Genomic DNA, 19,907 nt, shown 5'->3' on the forward strand with positions numbered 1-19,907 from the left:
TGATTGCGTTTATATAGTTTTATTGTTTTTTATTTTATTTTATTTTTTTTGAGAAAGATATAGTTTTATTGTTTTTAGTTTCATCTTGTGAATTTTTCAACGTGTTCATGACTTTAGTCACCTTTTGTTCATCCATTGGTTTACCTTTCAATAAGATATGGATTGTGTCATAGTCATCCAACCCTCCTCAATTTTTTAATCAAAAGTCAGGGACACAATTTTTTTTTTTTTTTCAACCTTTACTGTAATCGAAACAACTTCACTTTTATGGGTTTCCTTGAATTGGAATTTTCTCATTCATAATTATTGTAATGATTGTAAAGAAGCGTCTAGAATAATTAGCCTTAGGCAGTTTAGTCACTTTTATTATTCACAAATTATAACATAGCATATTAACAATTATAAAAAAAAATGTTATTACCCTATGCTTCTTTAACTTTTTATGTCATTTTTATGGGGTTCATTAGTATAAGTACTTATGAAATATGGGGCAAGGGTCGGGCTTTAAGTCTGCAGTAGATTTTCTAACTGGTATTAAATAAAATAAAATAAAATAACTTTTTATATGTCACATGTGCTTGCTTTGTCAGTCTCTTATCTATACCATCACTCCATAGAAGCAAGACAACCTTGAATTGAACTCTTTTATTCAATTGTTCACACTTGCTTGTCTATATCCACAAGAGATGAAGATATCTGATTGGAATAAAGACATCAATAATGGATAGTGGACCAATAAATCTAGGTACAAAACAAAAGTTAACATTTGAAATTTAGCCTACCACCGTTAACTTTTTAAATTTAGCCTATCAACTCTGACAACTCACACATGGATCATCCACTATATATATATATATATATTTGTTTAATGCTAACTTAGGAATAGTGTAAAATTGTTGTGAATTTCTGGTATATGATAACTCTATAAATTTTTTTTAGGAGGGTCATTTAGAAAGTTAAATTAAACAAAAATTAATAAAAAGAAAACTTAAATATGTTTAGTTATCGACAAAAAAAAAATCACAAATACATAAAATGTTACAATATCATTCTATGAGTTTTCATATTTTGAAATAATTACATGATAATTCATTATGAATCGTTATTATCTATTGTCAATGTAGGCAGATATGACCATTTTATTTTATTGAGTTTGTATAACATTTTTATTTTCATGCAATTATCACTATCTATTTGTCATTACTTTTATAAAAATATTTTAAACTAAATGGCAAAACTCATCCCACTTGCATTGTACGAATTATTGACTTACACAACCACACACATCCATATATCAATAATACATTAAGTGTCTACTTAACTAATCAAATGCTTGTATTGTGTATTCAAGAGTTAAACCATTTTAGATATACACTACTGTTAGTTTCTTTTAAACCTTCTCTCATCTCCCCTTATGTGTGTGTGTGTGCTAAAATACTTATGGCCCGTTTTGTACGTGTATTTAAACAACAATTTTTAGTTTTTTTGGAAATACATGTGGGTGAAAAAGTGTGTGAAAATACATGTAACATTATTTAAAAATTGAAAACATATGTTAAAGTTGATATACCAAACATGCCCTAAGTATTCTCAAAAAAAAAAAAAAAAAACTAATCAAATGCTTGAATCTCTCTCATGAATTTTATCTCATCTCTCTTCTCTATTTGACTATCTTGATATCTTTGATTCTAAGAGTATAGAGTGAGTGTTTGTTAGTTGTGCGTACGTGTCTGATATGTGCATTATTATTATTATTTTTTTGTTATAAAGTAATTTGTGTGAATTATGATGTGTGTGAATATGTGCATGTATAGTGTAAATATAATATAATTTAATAATTAGGAAATACAGAGGGTTTGATATGTGTATGTATATTGTTATCATGTTATAGTAATTTTTTGATATAAAGTTAGTGATTTGAGGAAAAAAACAGTAAAGTTAATATGTGACAGGGTGTGCAAAATTTAAGTCATGGTGTGTAAAAATATTTTTTATGATAGATTAAACAGGTAAAAGAAAATATTATACTCCATATATATAATATTTTTTTAATAGAAAGTCAAGGGATTCATTTGAACCCCTAAAATACATCTAGCGCTGCCCCCTCACACATACACACACATTATAATATTTTTTTAATAGAAAATCACAGGGTTCATTTGAACCCTGAATGGCAATGCCACACAAATACACACATTCGCCCACACACACACACGTGTGTATATATATATATATATATATATATATATAAATTTTTAATAGAAAGTCAGGGGATTCATAAACCCCCTGAAATGCATCTAGCGCGGGATATACCTGAACCCTGAATGGCAATGCCACACAAATACACACATTCGCCCACACACACACGTGTGTGTGTATATATATGTGTATATATATATATATATATATATATATATATATAAAATTTTAATAGAAAGTCAGGGGATTCATAAACCCCCTGAAATGCATCTAGCGCGGCCCATGGTATATCCCTAAGTGGGACTAAATAACTTGTGAAGTTTTAAAGATAAATACAAAAAGAAAAGAGTGAAACATTCTAAATGGAGATTCCATTACCAGTGTCTCAGTTTAGATATGTCTCGTTTCAAAATGTCGTATTATATTCTTAAAAGTCTATCCTCGCAGCCCCATACTCCTCAATAAATTTTAGGTTCATCGCGAAGCTGGATGTAGACAAAATTGGAAAGAAATGCAAAATAAAAAAACTGAAGTGTCCTACATTTTTCAGTCTTTACATATGCCATGCCACTTTGGAGAACAAAAATCACATAACTCAATATTACATTGTATCTATGAAGACATACCAACCTTGAAGACACGACTCTGATTAGTGATGATTTAGACCTAAGCAAATCTTTTGTTAATTGTAAATTTAATTGGGTTGGGTTAGGAGAGAGCTTAACACAGCAACTCAAAGTTTCAGCCACGGAGTCATGTTGATTTTTTTTTTTAAATTATGTAATCAAGAATAAATAAAGGAATATGTGAAGGTCTTATAGGTGGAAGTCTCAAACCCACCTTAAATGAGTATTTTAATTATCAAAGCAATTTGGATACTTATAACTCCTGAAACAATCGTAGGGATCCTTTAAATATTTTTATGTGATCATTTGTAATTGTTATGTATGCGATAGTTTGTTATTGTTTTGATAGTTGCTGTTATGTTTTTGGTTTATTTTTCTAACATAAAAAAATAAGTTCGAACTTTAAAGTGTGCTTCTTTTTCTCTCACAATTTTTTTTTTTTTTGAGAAACAAACATACACATACACATACACATACACATACACATACACAATTAATTGAAACTAGCATGTAACTCCATGCAAACGCATGGATGCATTTAAAATTAAACAAAATTTTTATTATAAAAATATAAATGATTAGTAAAATTAATTTTTTTAAAGCATATAACACATGTATTCACACATACATATAGATATATTTAAAATTAAACACAATTTTTATTATTTATAGATAATTTGCCAAATTATTTTTTTAAAGTGAACATAATTAGTCAAATATTAAAATTCTTACCTAAATTTAATACTACTTATGATCATTTTTTTCTAATTTTTAATAAAATAGAACGTGTGGTGATTTTTATTTTATTTATTTATTGAGAAACACATGGTCGTTTTTATTGAATATATGTGATTGTTTTTTTTTTTTAATTTTATAGTTAATTAATATTAGATTCTTAGTATTTTGCACTCATTAACTTACTTGACACAAAAATTAAAAAACTTAAGTAGACACATGGCACAAGCTTAAGTAGATAATTATGGTGTAGTTCCCACATAAATTTAGACACATGGTGCAAAATTGGATTATAATCTCAAATTCTAATTCAATTTTCTCTAAGCTTTACATATTAATATATATATATATATATAGATGACTTATAAATTTTAATTTTTTTAGTTATATGATTATGTTTTTTATGATTTATTATATTGGACTCCTCGTTTTCTACATTAAATTAACTAATTTGGCACAAAAATTTAAAAATTTAGATTAGATGGGACATGTGACGCAAAATTAAACTCTAATTAAAATTCAATTTTTACACTAAATTAACTCACTTGGCACAAAATTCTAAAATTTAGATTAGATAATACACATGGCACAAAATTATACTCTAATTGAATTCTAAATTGAAATTTAATTGGATTTTTTCTCCGCTTCACCTATTATTATTATTATTATTATGTATAATTTCTTCTTTGCACATTTAATAGTTTGAACTCTTTAAAAAAACAGGGGATAGAAATGATTGGAGAAGGAGTAACGATAAAGTAGGGGAATAAATGAAAGTGAATGGTTGAGTAAGAATAATTGAATGGATTGGTAAAGTTTTTTATGATTGGATTTGTAAAGTTTTAGTCTCTTAATATTTTCTAACTAAAATTAAATGACTGGATTTGTAAAGTTAATATTTTAATATTGTTTAAAAAAAATAAAAGAAAATTTGATAAACATAAGTTTTGGAGGTGATGTTACATAAGTTTTGTAAAATTAAATGCAAAATTTTTCATTATCATATATAGTATAGATAAATTACTTAATCTATTGTAGCATGTTGGTTATCACTTAAGCCACTAGTCTAGACTTGGGAGGTCTTAGGTTCTACACCCATTACTCCGTATTCATTAATTTGGAAATTTCAATTAACTTAACTGATAAAATTTTTTAAATTCAAAAATTTCAGGTTAAATCAATTTACCACATAGTTTTCAAGTATTTCACTAGTTCCTAATATCCAACCCAAAAAAATGTCATGGACCAGAACATTGACTGAGTTTGGGCTGAAAATTGTCATACTATGGAAGCCCACCCAAAACTATTGGAGGATACGAACATACAAATACACAAGTCCAACAAGAACCGGTCACTTGGCTTTCTCAGTACGCTAGTCTAGTTTGCCACTCCGCGGTTTAAAGCCACACAGTTTGGCGCTTCTCTCAGTTTTGGACCCAAAGAACCAAAAAAAAAAAAAGGAGGGTTTTTGCAGAGAGAGAGAGAGAGAGAGAGGTGATGATGGATATGGATGATCCTCTAGATTTTGAGTTCGAAGACCGGCTTATTAGTTCCTCACTTGTTACCAAGAAAAGGTTCTATTCTCCCACTTCAATTTCTTTTCTTTCTTTTACAACTTACCCTTATTTGGTTTTATTTATTATTTTTCTTTTTTGGGTTTCATATTGTGAAACTGTTTCTGGGTAGTTTGAGCTATAATCTTGTTGTTTGTCACTGTTACTGTAATTGTGCATCTGGGTTCTTAGAGATTTTCACTATTAACCAACTTTTAATGTTATATATGTGATCATTTGTTATTGTCTTTTGGGTTTTTATTTTTTTAAACATCAAAAATTACTTTGAACTTTGAAGTGTGGTTCTTTATATTTCTCTTGATTAAATGAATTGCACAACTTCTTTATTGCACATGTAATAGTTTGAGCCATTTTATTAAGGCGATTTAGGCAAAATTTAGTTGAAAATAACCTCTCCCATTTATTTATTTTTTCTGCTTCTCATTTTCTATGAAATCTTTAGAGTTAATTTTACGGCCCAAAACATGCCTTCTTTTCTGGTTTATATTGAAAAAGAGTTGATCTTCTAGTCTTAAACATTGGAGCTCATCTGTGCAGCACTGCCTTTGAATTTGAGTTCATAATGTTTATTTAGTAACTGGTGAAAACCCCCATTGGTTCTGTGTTGGTATATATTTTTTTTCAATGTGAACCAGGAAGAAGGTTATTGGGTTGGATGATCTTTTGAGTGATTACTACAAAGAGAAAAGCAAAGTTGTTGAGAAGGAATATAAACAAGTAAAGAATCAGAAGAACTACAACTCGGACGAGGATGTCAATACCAAAGAAGAATCACTTACTAAAGTGATCAATCAATGCGAACATCAGGCACAACAATTCTCCCTATAGTATAGTTGTTGTTATTTTCAAAATGTTTCTTATCAAAAAAATTTTCAAAATGTTGTTACTAAATTATATATTCACAACTGAAAATATGCAATCCTTTGTGTAGATGACAGAAATAAGTGGCGAGGAAGAGATGGCCACGTGGGGCATACGGGTTTTTGGAAATCAGGTTTTGTGAATGAATGAAATCTCATTATCTCGGTGCTGCCCAAATAATTGCTTGCTTAATATTTTGAAGATTTTGAAAGTAACCCCTTTAAGATAACTGATACTATGTTAATGTTTTGATCCCTCTCCATGAATTGCAGAAAGTTCCACCACCTCTAGATTTTCCTGAGCTTCAAAGTTGTGCGCTTTTGCAGTCTTTCATGAAGAATGAGCTCAATTCCGTGTTGGAACTCACTTCAGAAAATGGTGATTATTTTTTTCTTTGTATTTGCTTATTAATTGTCAATCATCATGCTTATTTCTCAGAAATATTAATTTATAATTATACACCAACTTGAGTTTCATATAATACATACTCTGTTCAGTAAAGATTGTATTCATCAACCTCGTTGATATATTCTTGCAGGAAACACTTTCCTTGAAGGTTTGTTAGCAAATGGCTGGCTTTATAAACTGGTTTCTACATGTGGTCATGTACAAAAATCAATCGCCACATGGACCTTTAATTTGAGTAAGTATGTCCATCTATTGTGGCTTGGCCATTAAGTAGTCATGTGTGTGTATGTGTGGTGGTTGTTGTTGTTGTTGTTGTTTTTTCCCCTTCTCATGATTGTCTTTTGGTTTATCAGTGCTATATTCATCAAAAGAAGAACTGAGGGCATCTGCATGTGACTTTTGGTGTAGTGTTCTTTCATCCAAAAATGAGGTGTTGATAAAACTTATATCATTTCTTGGAAGCAAAACTTGATTATTATATATTGCAAAACTTGAAAGCGGCCAATTCTTGTTGATTGGTGTTCTATGAGTTACCATGGCTTATCTGCTGTCACTTTTGACCTGGTTGATCTACAGACTCTCGTAATTGAATGGTCTCCCAGCTATTTTGAGTTAAAAGGAGCTCTTGAAATCTATGGATTTCAATTTAAGTTATCATCCAACATAGAATCTTTGCATGCTGGTAAGCTTTCTTGACTCTTTACCAGTTTTTTCATTTTGTAATACATTTTAGACAGTGTCATGGACATGGTAAATTTATTTTTCTATTCTTTAGAGTGTGATATTAAAGTCTTTTCCTGTTAATTTATGAGAAGTTTGGGAGAGTTTTTTTTTTTGATAAGTTGAAAGCCGAGTCAATATCCCACCAACCTAATACCCCTACTCAGGTTACAAGTTAACGCTACTCAACTCGGCTTTGGGAGAGTTTACATGTGGGTAACAACCTAGCAACATCCAAGCCTTAGTTCCAAAATTTTGGCGTTGGTTATGGATCTTCAATAGATTAATCAAGGTCGGCCGCATGTACGGGGGCGCCCTAATGTGTATCTTTAGTGGAATCCATTCATAATAAAGTGATTAAATTTTATGCTGTGGACTTTAGATCTTGTATATGTGGGTACATAAGATTATTAACATTGGTGGAAAATGTATCCTTTTTCTAATGCAAAACTACAATGTAATGAAGAGAAATATTAGTTGGTCTAGGGGGCGCCCTAATGTGTATCTTTAGTGGAATCTATTCATAATAAAGTGATTAAATTTTATGCTGTGGACTTCAGATCTTGTATATGTGGGTACGTAAGATTATTAATATTGGTGGAAAATGTATCCTTTTTCTAATGCAAAACGACAATGTAATGAAGAGAAATATTAGTTGGTCTAATATTTAGAGCTCTTCTTTGTGTTTTGTCGTCATAAGTATGTTTTAAAATCATGGTTTCACGGCAACTCATATTAGCTTTTGGATTACCAGTTACTTTTCTTTTTCTCCCCATTCCATCTTGACACACCCCCAGCCTCACCCTCCGCCTTGCTCTTACAAGGAGGAAGGTCCCATTTGAACTAGAGTTCATTCCAACATATGGCAAAGTAAGATGAAGGATATTCACATGGGTTTTGGTATTTGGCATGATGTCAATGGCCTTTGGGCTAATTACCTCCTCCACCAATATGTTGGTGGATGAGAGTGGGTTGTTGGTATCCTCTCAAAGTGCACAAGTATGTTACCTAGCAAAAAAATTTAGCATGATGATTTGATATGCATTTGTTGCAGATCATGCTAAAATTAGAACTTTATGCATGAGGCTGGGTTGGCCCACTAGTCATCTAATTCATTCTTTGATATTAGAGTTTGAGTTATTAATGAGTATTATGCATTAAATGCTAAGTTAGGACTAAAAACTCTATAACAAAGCTTTGGTCTTGTCAAAAATCATTTAGTTATGAATACCTTCTGTTTTTTATGTTGTGTCAACTTGCAATGATTGAATGTCACATCTGTGAGGAGCTGTGTTGCATGCTTGCATCATAGGATTAAAATGATTGTTTATCTCATTCTCATATATTACCCTAATTTTGCATTGATTCAAGAAGGCTGTCCTTGACTTCACATACAGTTCAGGGTGCCATCTTTTTCTATTGGGTAATGGATATAGTGTTTGATTGTTCATAGTGTCTCTTGAATTAATTTGTCTAATATATAACGAAGTATTACTTCTTTTTTCCCCCATAATTTTGTGTTACATAAAATATCCCCAGTCTTCGTGTAGTGAAAATTTTTGTCCTTTATTGTTAGTGGTCTTCTTACAACATTCTTAAATCCTGTCTTTTAGATTCTAATTGTGGAGGGCCACCTCAAAATATTAGAACTTGGATCAAATTTGCAGCTGCTTGTTGTGTAAGGTAAGTGACAAATGGAATTACTTGTCTCAGAAACACTTGAGCTTGTAGGTTTGGTGGAATCATGTGCTTTGGAATGGTTGATAATTTGTTGGAACTTGCAAATTTAATTGCTAACATTGCATATTGTTACTGCAAAAGTTGATCCTAGCATGCTTTGGATGATGGAGGTTTAAGATCTCGTTAATTTTTGTGATTAATTTTCATTGTAGGAATAAACAGTCCATCTTTTCAACATCAGAAGCTGAAGAGTTAATTGAAGTCATTATTTTTCTGTTCTTGGATCGCCAGCTTCACGGTCTGGTGATGCTTCTGTATGAATGTATGCAATCGGTAATCAGTTACTTCACAGATAATGAGTGGAAGACCAGCTGTAACAAAATAGCAAAATCTCTTGCTTGCAGGTTTTTGACTCGTACTAGTTGCTTGTTTTGGATTTATACAATGTAATATTGACTAAATATGATGCCATTCAGATCGGTGGTCTGTTCTGTTATGGAGAGAACTTGATCTATTTATCATGATCTTTTGTAGCATTTATTGATATTGAATATTATCTCCTTTGCTTATTTATTGAATTTAATGAGTAATTATTCCCTGCCATTTTAGTTTGTAAAAGGATGGATGGATGTTTTTTCTTTATATGGTTACCATTGGAATCAATGTGCTGCAGGCATCGTTAATATTTTAGGTCTGCTTGATCCAGAAAGTGACCTGGTTTTGAATATTTAAGTATGTAATGTGTTTCTTTCATGACTTACTTACAGTTTACCCACACATGGTTTATGCTGAATTTGATTTGCGAACCCGTGGTTTAGGATGTTGCACTTTACCCATATGAGGTTTAATTCCTTTATAAAAATTATCCCAAAATCATTAAGAATTGCACATTTAAATTGTGTTCTTTGAAACAATAAATCCAGAAAACAAAATAGCAGTCTCATAACAATATGAATACATTAATACATGAACCCAAAGCAAATACATTAAACCTCATGTGTGCAAAGTGCAAGTTTTCAAACATAGGCTTACAAATTGATTCTCAACCCAAACCATAAGTGGCAGACTGTTGGGCATTGTTGATGGTGGATTTAGAGCTTTGTAATGACATCTTGAGTACTTGGGGTGGTGCCAAGAGTGGTATAGGATACTCTTGGTGATGCTAATGGTATATGTAGTGCGCTCCTGATGGTGTCAGTGGATTTAGAGCTTTGTAATGACATCTTGAGTAGTGGAGTGGTTCCATGGGTGGTAGAGGAAACTCTTGCTGATTTTAATGGTATATTGCAATGTGTTCGTGATGGTTTTGGGTTCTGTTAGAAAGTGGCAATTATTTGTAATAATTTCTCTAAGAACATTACATCTATGTTCAAAGCCATACAACCCTGCCACCACTCACATGCGGGGTGTCGGCAGGACCTTGAAGTTGTCCACGTGTACCATGCGTGCCTCTTGACTCTTGCATTGCCATTGTGGTTCATGTGGCCATTTTCATGGTCTCTGATACAGAATATTATGTGAGCAAACACAATGTATCACTTTCTTTGTTTCAAGGTCTAATTAAGTGGTGGCTCCTACATGAGAGTTGCTGATAATTGAGATTCAATACCATGCTTAGATTGTCATACAGCCTTTGATTGATAGAATGAATGATTGGTGATTGCTATTATTTAATAATGCTGAGGTGTATATTATTTACTTCCCTTCTGCTGTTCACCTTTTCCACTCCCCATCTCTGATAATGTTCATTGCATGTTTTCTGCAGGGTCCCTAGGGACTTGAACTGCTTGCGGGCTGTGGAATGCATTTCAGGAGTTAATACTCGTAGTAAGCAACTTAGAAGTGCAGTTTCCTATCAAATACTTCTCGTTTGTTTTGATAATAAGGTAGCTTATATTCTCTTTACATTTTAGCTTAGTGTCTTTTACATGTACTTTTGTGTAGAGGCACAACTTCCTCTCTCTTACATATATGCTAAAGTTAATGAGATAAGAGTGTAATATGTTTATATGACTATAGGCAGATCTTAGTTTAACTAATATGTTGCTCATAGATCCATGTTAACATGGACTTGGCCTGCATTGTAATCTATGATCTGTATACAATAATCTTCTATCCGGAGTGTAGTTCTTGCCCTTAATAAATTTTACCAACAAAAACAGAAAATTGCACAAGTTTAGGGTGGCTGTATGCATGCAGTTTCTTGCACTATGTTAATGTTTATAAAATCTTGAGGAACCATGTATCTTATCTGATTTCTGTGTCATTTAAAAGAGAACTTCTCTATTGTCATGTGTTTAAGCTGGAAAACCCTAATTTTATCTGAAAAAGCATGAATTCATGCCACCACAGGACTGTGGGGGCTTCCTAACACGAGAACTCTGTCAAATAATTTAGCTCTAAATAATAGCAAATGATTGCTTCAGCCTTTTTACACTTCTGTTTGAATTTAAAATTTTCATTTTTAAGCCAGGTCAAGTGTTCTTATATGTTATAATTTATTTTTCTTTTCCTCAGGCTCGTGATGAAGAAGAGATCCTACAATTGCTTATCTCAATTAATGTAAAAGAAAAAGGTTGTGATCTTTTCAAGATGTACATTTACTTGGTTTTGACAGAAAATTGGCTCTTGGTTAATCAAATGCTGGAAAATAATGAAGAAATTAATTCGATGTGGGGTCTTTATCTTCGAAACTGTTCTTACCAAATTGCCAGCACAGACTTGAGATCTTATGCATCAAAGGTATGGAGCCAAACTGTTGCTTTATCTCTGTTGTTCTAGTGTTTTTAATTATAAAGAATATTTTTATATGTTGCAGGTCCGTAATAAGGCTTCATATCTTCTACAAGGCACCATCAACAAATGGTGTAGAGTATGTATGCTTTCCACAGAAAGAGTGAAAAAATTTCATTTACACAGTACCTTCATATAATCTATAGTGATGTTTGATATCTATTTGCTGTCTATTTCTTGCAAGGCATTTGTTATACTGGGGTGTAGCAGAGTTCAAATGAAAAATTATGGTAGATGAGTAAACTAAATTAAAATATATAATTAAATTTCTTTTAACTTTTTATAACCTTTTGGCAACAGAACTTTATTTGAAGCTGTATTTTAAACTTTACATACTTTAATAATAGAGTTTTACCCAGAGCAAACTATCTTTACAATTTTAATATACTTACAAGAGCCACTTGTAAAAAGCATATGGTACAACAATCTTCAATGTGTAAAAAAAAAAAACAATCCACTAGGTGCAACCACAACATGTAATTTCCATTTTATTGTATAATAAATGACTATGAAGAAGAGATATGTTTGTGTCGTTAAAAGGTGTTTTATGTGTAAAAATGATTGGGAATAGGTGGATCACCTGCTCATTCATTGGCCTATTCCGCTGTAAATTATGTGAAACATATGGAGAGAATGGAACAACAGAATCTTTGAAGGGGACGAGTGTTCTATCATCAAGTTTAATTGCATTTTCCTTCTGTCTTTATTTGAATAAAGGACTTCTTTGAGTGGTCTTGCCATACCCTCTGTTTTTAGATTTCTTAGATTATATTGAAGTCCAATTGTATGTCTGAACTCTGAAGTAGTAAGAAACTAATTACATCTTCATGGCTGAAAAAACGAATATTGCCTGCTTCTGACGTAAGTGAGGAAAGAGGGGTTACCATGTATTGGTTGTTCTATGTTCATGATCACACCTGGTCTGTGATTTTTGTCTATGCCTTAGTACAAGATTAACTCTAAAATGATTTTCTGAATTTTGCCTAGTCATTTCATTGCTTGCTTTGTAAAAAATTTGCTAGTATAAAGGCTAACTTCCCACTTGAAATTGTGACATTTGGTATTTGCAGGAAATTTGATTCCACAAAATGAAAGTGTGCAATAGATCAAAATCCAATCTCTTTTGTAAATAATGAGTTGGCCAGATTCTAATGCAGAAGGTTTTGAAAAATGTTGAAATTTGCCTACTCATGATGTCAAATTCTTTGGGGATGCCCCCCCGTTTTTTGTTTTTTTGTTTTTTTTTTCAATAGCTGTTGGTAAATGGAACCTACTTTCTAGATGTATATAATATAATGGTTGACATTGAGTCATTACTTATTACCCGTGCTCTCTTTCTCTTGCTTTTTTTTTTTTTTTTTCCAAGGTTGTTGGCATGTGCATTAACATAAAGGTGTTGACTTTAGCGTTGCTGTTAATTATTCTTAATGGCATTACTAGTACTTCACAACTCTTTTCTATTTCACATTCATAAGTGCACTAGCATCTGGGTTTCCAACTTAGTTTCTATCTTACCATCTAGAAAGTTACTTTATTTATTATACCAGTTCATTTTACAATACACCCTACATTCTAGTTTCCATTCTTTAATCACTTCAGTTAAATATTCTTGTTGATCTTTGACGCTATTGAGATCATCTCAACATCTCTAGCCCCTCATCTCCTGGAAGCACTTGCCCATTACCCAACTGTTTAAGAAATCACCAACAACCCCCAACAAGCATTTGCTTTGAAGAACTGCCATGATAAACGTACAAGTGATGTTCGTTCTTTGTTGGCCAGCAACTGAGCTATGCATTACAGATGCAACGTCAATTGGATAGCATCAAGAGCCCTCTCATTTATAGTAATAAAACCTCTTGAGTGATTTGAATTCGGTAAAGCAGTAAATGAAGCCATGGAGGTATCCTCTTTTATTGCTAGAGAGGACAAAGGATGAAACAAAATGATAAACTCCACCAAATGCCTGTTTTATTTCTATCCATATTAAAATGAATTTGTTGAAATGCTAGGCCATACTCGAGAAGGTAAGGGAACCAAAAAAGGAGTTTTAAATAGAGCTTTATAATGTTTTTTTTTTTTCCTTTTTGAATATGAGCCTTTTTTTTTTTTTTTTTTTTTTGAGAAACAAAAATATGAGCTTTATAATGTTAAACATCTAATTCTACAAATAGTTATATCCCATGGCGTTAAATCCAATGTCTTATCTCCATAAAGGTGGTATGGTAAAACCCTAAAAATAGGGTTCCAAATTTGCAAATATATATACAGGTATTTCAAACCTAAATTTAAATGCTTTCATACTTTTAGTGAGAGAGAAATTTTAGGAAATAGAGAGTTTTTGAATTTGGGATTTTTTTTTTACCGTTTATTGTGCCCAACTATCATGTTGTTGCCCACTGTCAAAAAATGGTGTGAAATATTGTCGCTTATCAATTATTAGCAATAAACATGACTTCATATAAAGATTTAAGGTAAATCGTGTGTTTTTTTCTTTTCTTTGAAAAAAAATAAAAAAGTGTGGTTTTTATGTGACAAATATATGTAATATGCTCTCATACATGTGATCATGTATTTGATACTAATGTTATGTTACATCTACCTCTTAACTTAATATAATTTTACCTAATTGTACTATAAATTAAAAATTAATTATTTTCTATAACCTTTCTCAAATAAAAATTCTTTTCTATAACATGTTGAAAAGAATTTATATATAATTTTGCCTAATTATAAAAATAAATAAATAAATAAAGCATTTCCTATTCTCTCTCAAAAAAATTGAAGTACTTCCTATAATATGTCAAAATTTTGCATAACGAAGTTGATGATGATGTCAGCATGTACAAATCTAAATATCAAAACGACAGGCCGTTCTACTAAAAAAAAGGAATAACAATTTTAAAACGAGGTTCGGAAGCGGGTGACAAATTTGAAATCAGGTTCGGAAACTTTGCTTCGGAGATCCGTTGGGCTACCAAACCTCCTTCTTCCAACCCATTACTACTTTTCCTTTCTTTGCTTTCTCAAATGCTCCTTCTTTCGCTTTTCACTTTCTTTCTTCACCCAATTTTCTCAGAATCCAAGCGTTGTTTCACAGCCAAAGTACACTCTCAAAGAAAAGAGAACAAATATTTTTGAGTAAAAAACAAAAAGGGTTTTGCTTAGATCTTTATTCTTTGCAGCCCTTTTGAAAGAGTTGTAGTAGTAGTTGGTTCTTGTATATGTAATAATTCTCATTCTTTAGTATATCACTCTTTTGTGGGTAATCAATAATCTCTAAGACCCTTCTCAGAATATGCCTTTCTTGCTCTCTGAAATCTCCTCCTTTTTCTTCTTCTCTTCTCTGTAATATTCATTTCATATCTGGGTATCCCTTGTTTTGTCAAATCCCACTCTCATTTTTCACTTGGGGTCTGGTTTTTCTTCACAATACCACTGTTTCTCAAGTGGGAATTACATTTCTTGGTGACCCTTTTGAGTTCTTGAAAGTTTGAATTAGGGTTTGTGCTGGAATTTGACAGCATGAAAGGTGATAGAATGGCAAAGAGATCGTCTTTCGGAAGCATAATGAGAAAGAAACTATCTGACATTACGAACTTGCAGGCGCAAGGTTCCCCAAGCCAAGATGAAAAGCAGCCTGAGATTTCTCAACCAGATAAGGAATACATTGACAAACTCTTAAAGGTAGAATCTTTCTTGGTTCTCTTGTTGATATTTTGCGCTCTTGTTATATGTCATGTGGCTGGTTGCTTAATTATTAGGGGGTTTCTGTTGTGAATTTTCTGAGCCAGGAAAGAATGACTTTGGTGAAGCTTATTGCAGAGAGGAAGTATCCTTTGATTTGTTCTACCTATTATGTTGTTGTTGTTGTTTTTTATTTATTTTTAATTTGCTATATTTTACGTTTGGTTGCTGAGGAAAGAAATTAAATGATTGAATGTAGTCTTTCATAATTGAGTAATATAACATGACAAAAAGTAATTAAGAAATTTATTTTTTAAGTTGCTAATGTGGCACCAAATTACATTCACTGTCACCTCAGTTTTGTAAACCTTTTGTGGTAAAATTGGTAGTAGTTTTAGCATTTTTCTTTATAATTTGGGGCACTATTATTAAGCCTTATAGAACTATTGAGTGTTACTGGAGCTGGTTCTCCATGTTTAACAAAATTGAAAGTGTGAAATAACAACATTTATCAAACATTTGCCTTTTTTTTTAAAAATCTTAGTTATTTTAGCCACCAACTATCGAGAATGGGTTTTCCTAAACCATATTACTTCAGTAAAATCATTGAACTGAGTGGAGCTGAGTTGCAGAAAATGCGAGTCAGTCTTCAGAAATTGCAGCTGCAGAATTGGAACCTTGCTCAATCAAACAGCCAGATGTTAGCGGTGTGCTTGGTTTTCGCCTTAAGTTTATCCTTTAAGTTCATATCTAGAATTATCCAATTCTCAGTGATACTGACTACATTTTTGCTGATTGTGCAGGAACTTAACTTAGGAAAAGACAAGGTAAAAGTTTGTTTGAGAATTCAAGTACATTGGTTATGAGGCTTTTGCTTTTCTTTGTGTTTGAATTCCCAACATTGCTCATTTCAGCTAAAAGAACTTCGGCATGAGCTTGGATGCAAGAATGCCTTACTTAAAGCAAAGAATATGGTACTTGAGGTTCGCTCTAATCTCCAACTCCATTCTGTTCTATGAAGCACAGATATGTTATGCCCCTATGTATCTGTAACAGATGGTACTTGCTTTGATGCTCCTGGATACTTTCCAGGATACGGGTCTTACTTATCCTCTAAAAAAAAGTTTTGAAGTTTATTTCAGATGCATGTCAAATATATCTGGATACATGTCAGATACACAAGACAAACATCTAGGACATATTCAAGCTTAAAATTTAATTTTCACTACAAAAAGGGGAATTGGACAGTTATATAAACTTAGGGACAAGGGAATTTTGATTTTTATATATTCCACCATATTCCAATCAAAAGGGAGAGAAATTATATTCATTACAAGAGGTCTAAATCTTGATGTTGATGCTCAACAAATGTTTTGTTTGGTTTAAACAGCACTATTGTCTAGGCCATCTACTCAGTCTGTTCTGCATATTTAGACTAGTAGTCTTTGCATAATTATTCTGTGAATATAAAATTTCATGTCAGCCTTTTTCCCACTCATTTCCTTCTCCAAGATTCAAGTCTTCTGTTCCTTCTTTAAGATTTATCACTATCTTACTATATGGCGTAGAATAACATGACCAGGCATGGCTCTGTGAAAGCACAAATTTCATTGCTATCTTCACTGTATTTAGTTCCTTCCCACTTTTTTGCTTTCTGCATTGTTCAGAAGTACACCTAATCTAAGAGCATACAGATTAGTAAGTGGGATACTATAGATACTTCATACAGGTCACTGGAATGAGCATTCATAACTGTCAGAAACCTTAATCACCAACCTCCAACCATGGTAGTTTTTTAACTTTAATACCCCAGTTTTTTTTTTATTGTGAAGGTGTTGTGCAGGCATATAAGAAATTAGGTTGATATAGGTTGATATAGGATATATAAGAAATTATGAAGAGCCTTAAATGTGAGTAATCCTATTGGGCTATAGCATAGATGTGGCTAGCGCATGAAGCAAGCTAGATTCAAAGAAAACACAGTATAAAAGGAAAGCATAAGTAGACAAAATCCAACCTAAGCTAGGTCTTCAGGTTTAAATGTTGCATTTCAGCATTGTTTTGTTTGATTTAGTCAGAAATCCTTTTTAATTTGCAGGGAAAAACAGAGTCGAAGCATAAAAATAGTGGCTCTCAGGTGTGTGAGTTAATCTTCTCAGTTATGTTTCTGCTTTATTGCTAGAGCCCTTGCAATTCTTGACATTTCTACCATTTTACCTCGTTTATATTGTTGGCTTAAGGAACGAGAGGTGGCAGCAGCAGAGCAATCATTGCATGTAACTAATGACGATGACAAAACTTGTAAGCGTAATAGAAGGCGCACCGCAAGAAGCCAATGTAATTTTTATGTGACCTAAAATGGCTTTTTTTGTTGAAACTTTTATTCTTCTTCAGAATAGTTATTAATGTATGGAAATTACAAATTACTTGCAGCTATGGGCCCTTCTACTACACACCAAAAAGTTGTAGATAAAGAGAAGGTTGAAAATAAAAGGTTAGTTGACATGAATCACTATAACTTGATGTATGTCTTTAACTGCATACTGCATCACATGACTAGGAAAACGTCTAGCTAATCCTTCGTTCCTATACCTGTAAATATGTGATGTGGGCATAGGCTCTCAGTTAACATGTGATGGATAGTTGATTGCTTTCTATACCTCCAATTATATTGCCATTGTCATGTCTAGATTCTTGCAGTCATGCATGCAGCTGTGCAACAAGTTCTGTTTTCATTGCTTTTTAGAATCCCTTCTTAAAAGAAAAGGGTAAAATACTAAAATCATACACCCATTTATAACTCTAGTCTAAGTTCATGCATATAATCCTACTTGGCATGCAAGCATTGTTGTAAGCCTAGGTTAGTGTAAGATTTAGCTTTTATAAATATCTTCCAATGGGTTTACAGTAAAACATAGAGCTTAATAGTAAAGATATAGTCATCGAAGGCTTCCCACTATGAATGTAAGCCTCTGAGACTGGACCACATTTATTTCATGTGTCTCTCGCTGCTTTCTTTTTTATGTTTCTCGTAATATCAAAGTCAGGTCTCGCCTTTTCTAAGATGGTGTCAGAGCTATATTTGATCTTTTCTAATAATTCTTACTTTTGCTCTGACCAGGCGTTGTTTGAGAAGGCAATCCGCTAGGTTTAAATCCCAGGAGAGGGAACCTACAGAGAACTTATTCGAAATAGAAGATGCTAAATTTCTGGTAAGTCAATCACATGAAAATTCTATACAAGAGGAGCCTGTTCCATTGAATTCATCTTTCAAAAATGAAGAGGAAGGTGACAATTGTGTGCCAAGAAATGAAGCACAAGCATCACTAAGATCTTCAATTGGAAGACCATTACGCAAAGCTGCTGAGAAGGTTCAGTCCTACAAGGAAGTTCCTCTTAAGTGTAAATTGCGGAGGGTAGAGTGATGATTAGAATCTGTTCCTCTTATGTTCACTTCTTTCTGTGCGGGTGTAACTTAGGATACTCTATGGTTGTGGTACTGTTATTTCACATTGTTGCGATATTATCTGTGATGTTATTTTACTTGCAAAAAATTTGTATATCCAATCAAGAAACATTGATGATGATGTATTGGTTTTATTTTTTATGGAGAGCAAATGCATTTCTTTTGTAATTGTTCATACTAAATTATTGCCACAGAAAACTCTCTCAACTATGAGTTATATAGCTTAGACAATGCTACAGCCACAAAAAATTTGCACAACTCACCATGTGACTAGTTGTTACAAAAGTTGTACAATTTTTTGTGCTCCTAACATTGTTCATAACTTATGAATCTTGCTTAAAGATTTTCAATTTGGCAGCTGAAGACTAACTGACTTTCATGTACTTTTGGGCTTACAAATTAGTTTGGTTGAATTATAATTATATTAGCATTGAGTTGGGCTTTGGTAATTACATCTTGACTCAATTGCACCCAACTTCAGACTAAGCCCAAACTGTGCATGCATTACAAACTTCCATCAAATATGTGGGCTCTCCATAAGTTGTCTTGTAGGAACTTTCATCCTCAGAAACTTTGCTTGCTACTCATTAAAACACAGTTATCCAGATTGCTAAAAGATCTGCCAGATTTTTCTCTACCTCCAACCTAAACTATTCAAGTTACTAGCAAGTAGCAAATAGAAAAAAAATGAAGCTGTTATTAGAAAATGATAGTCTTATGTATTTCAAAATTTCAATCACAATTTCGAACCTTTCGGTAGAAACTTATCTTTATTAGTCTTAATCCTGCGAACCTTTTTTATTTGTTATTTTCTTTAGCAAGAGTCTTTGTAATAAACTAGTGGTTATGTACCAAATTGTTGAGCCATGTGATTTGGTGCTTCGTAGTCAAGACTCACACACAAATCTTCAATGGTGAACTGTCTCTCTCTTTATATCACAACAATTCTTCCTAAAACATGCTTGGCATGTTATAGAAAGTTGGAAACCGTGTGGAGCCCATTATATTGGACTCTCTTTCTTCTTTCTTTCTTTTCTTTTTTTTTTCTCTCTCTTTTTTTTTCCTTATCTTTGCTTTAATTTCTTTTTTTGTGTATATTTTATAAACTATAATGCACATCAAATTATTATATCCCACAGGCCAAAATCATATTCATCT

At 32.4% G+C, this 19,907-nt stretch overlaps 2 protein-coding genes across 7 annotated transcripts; both read left to right on the forward strand.

Annotated features, from left to right (window-relative positions):
• The first annotated feature begins 4,917 nt into the window (after window positions 1-4,917).
• Window positions 4,918-12,921, forward strand: LOC142605675 (uncharacterized). Of its 2 annotated transcripts, none has more exons than XM_075777106.1 (13): window positions 4,918-5,134; window positions 5,770-5,941; window positions 6,066-6,128; window positions 6,268-6,373; window positions 6,534-6,638; window positions 6,757-6,833; window positions 6,980-7,085; window positions 8,737-8,806; window positions 9,016-9,207; window positions 10,569-10,689; window positions 11,321-11,545; window positions 11,622-11,679; window positions 12,667-12,921. In XM_075777106.1, coding segments are annotated over exons 1-13 (1,374 nt in total). In that variant the 5' UTR covers window positions 4,918-5,057; the 3' UTR covers window positions 12,669-12,921. The 2 variants fall into 2 exon arrangements, with proteins under 2 accessions (XP_075633221.1, XP_075633220.1); XM_075777105.1 differs by having other exon boundaries at window positions 11,622-11,675.
• A 2,057-nt stretch (window positions 12,922-14,978) lies between these two features.
• LOC142606998 (SHUGOSHIN 2-like) lies at window positions 14,979-18,917 on the forward strand. 5 transcript variants are annotated; one of them, XM_075778399.1, is made up of 9 exons: window positions 14,979-15,283; window positions 15,361-15,428; window positions 15,882-15,990; window positions 16,087-16,110; window positions 16,198-16,266; window positions 17,382-17,420; window positions 17,524-17,620; window positions 17,717-17,777; window positions 18,405-18,917. In XM_075778399.1, the coding sequence occupies exons 1-9, from the start codon at window positions 15,122-15,124 to the stop codon at window positions 18,706-18,708; spliced, it is 933 nt and encodes a 310-aa protein (XP_075634514.1). In that variant the 5' UTR covers window positions 14,979-15,121; the 3' UTR covers window positions 18,709-18,917. The 5 variants fall into 5 exon arrangements, with proteins under 5 accessions (XP_075634514.1, XP_075634517.1, XP_075634515.1 ...); XM_075778402.1 differs by having other exon boundaries at window positions 17,524-17,584; XM_075778400.1 differs by having other exon boundaries at window positions 16,198-16,257.
• The last annotated feature ends 990 nt before the right edge of the window (window positions 18,918-19,907 follow it).

The sequence above is a fragment of the Castanea sativa genome, chromosome 8, assembly GCF_040712315.1.
Source record: "Castanea sativa cultivar Marrone di Chiusa Pesio chromosome 8, ASM4071231v1".
Classification (NCBI taxonomy): Eukaryota; Viridiplantae; Streptophyta; class Magnoliopsida; order Fagales; family Fagaceae; genus Castanea; species Castanea sativa.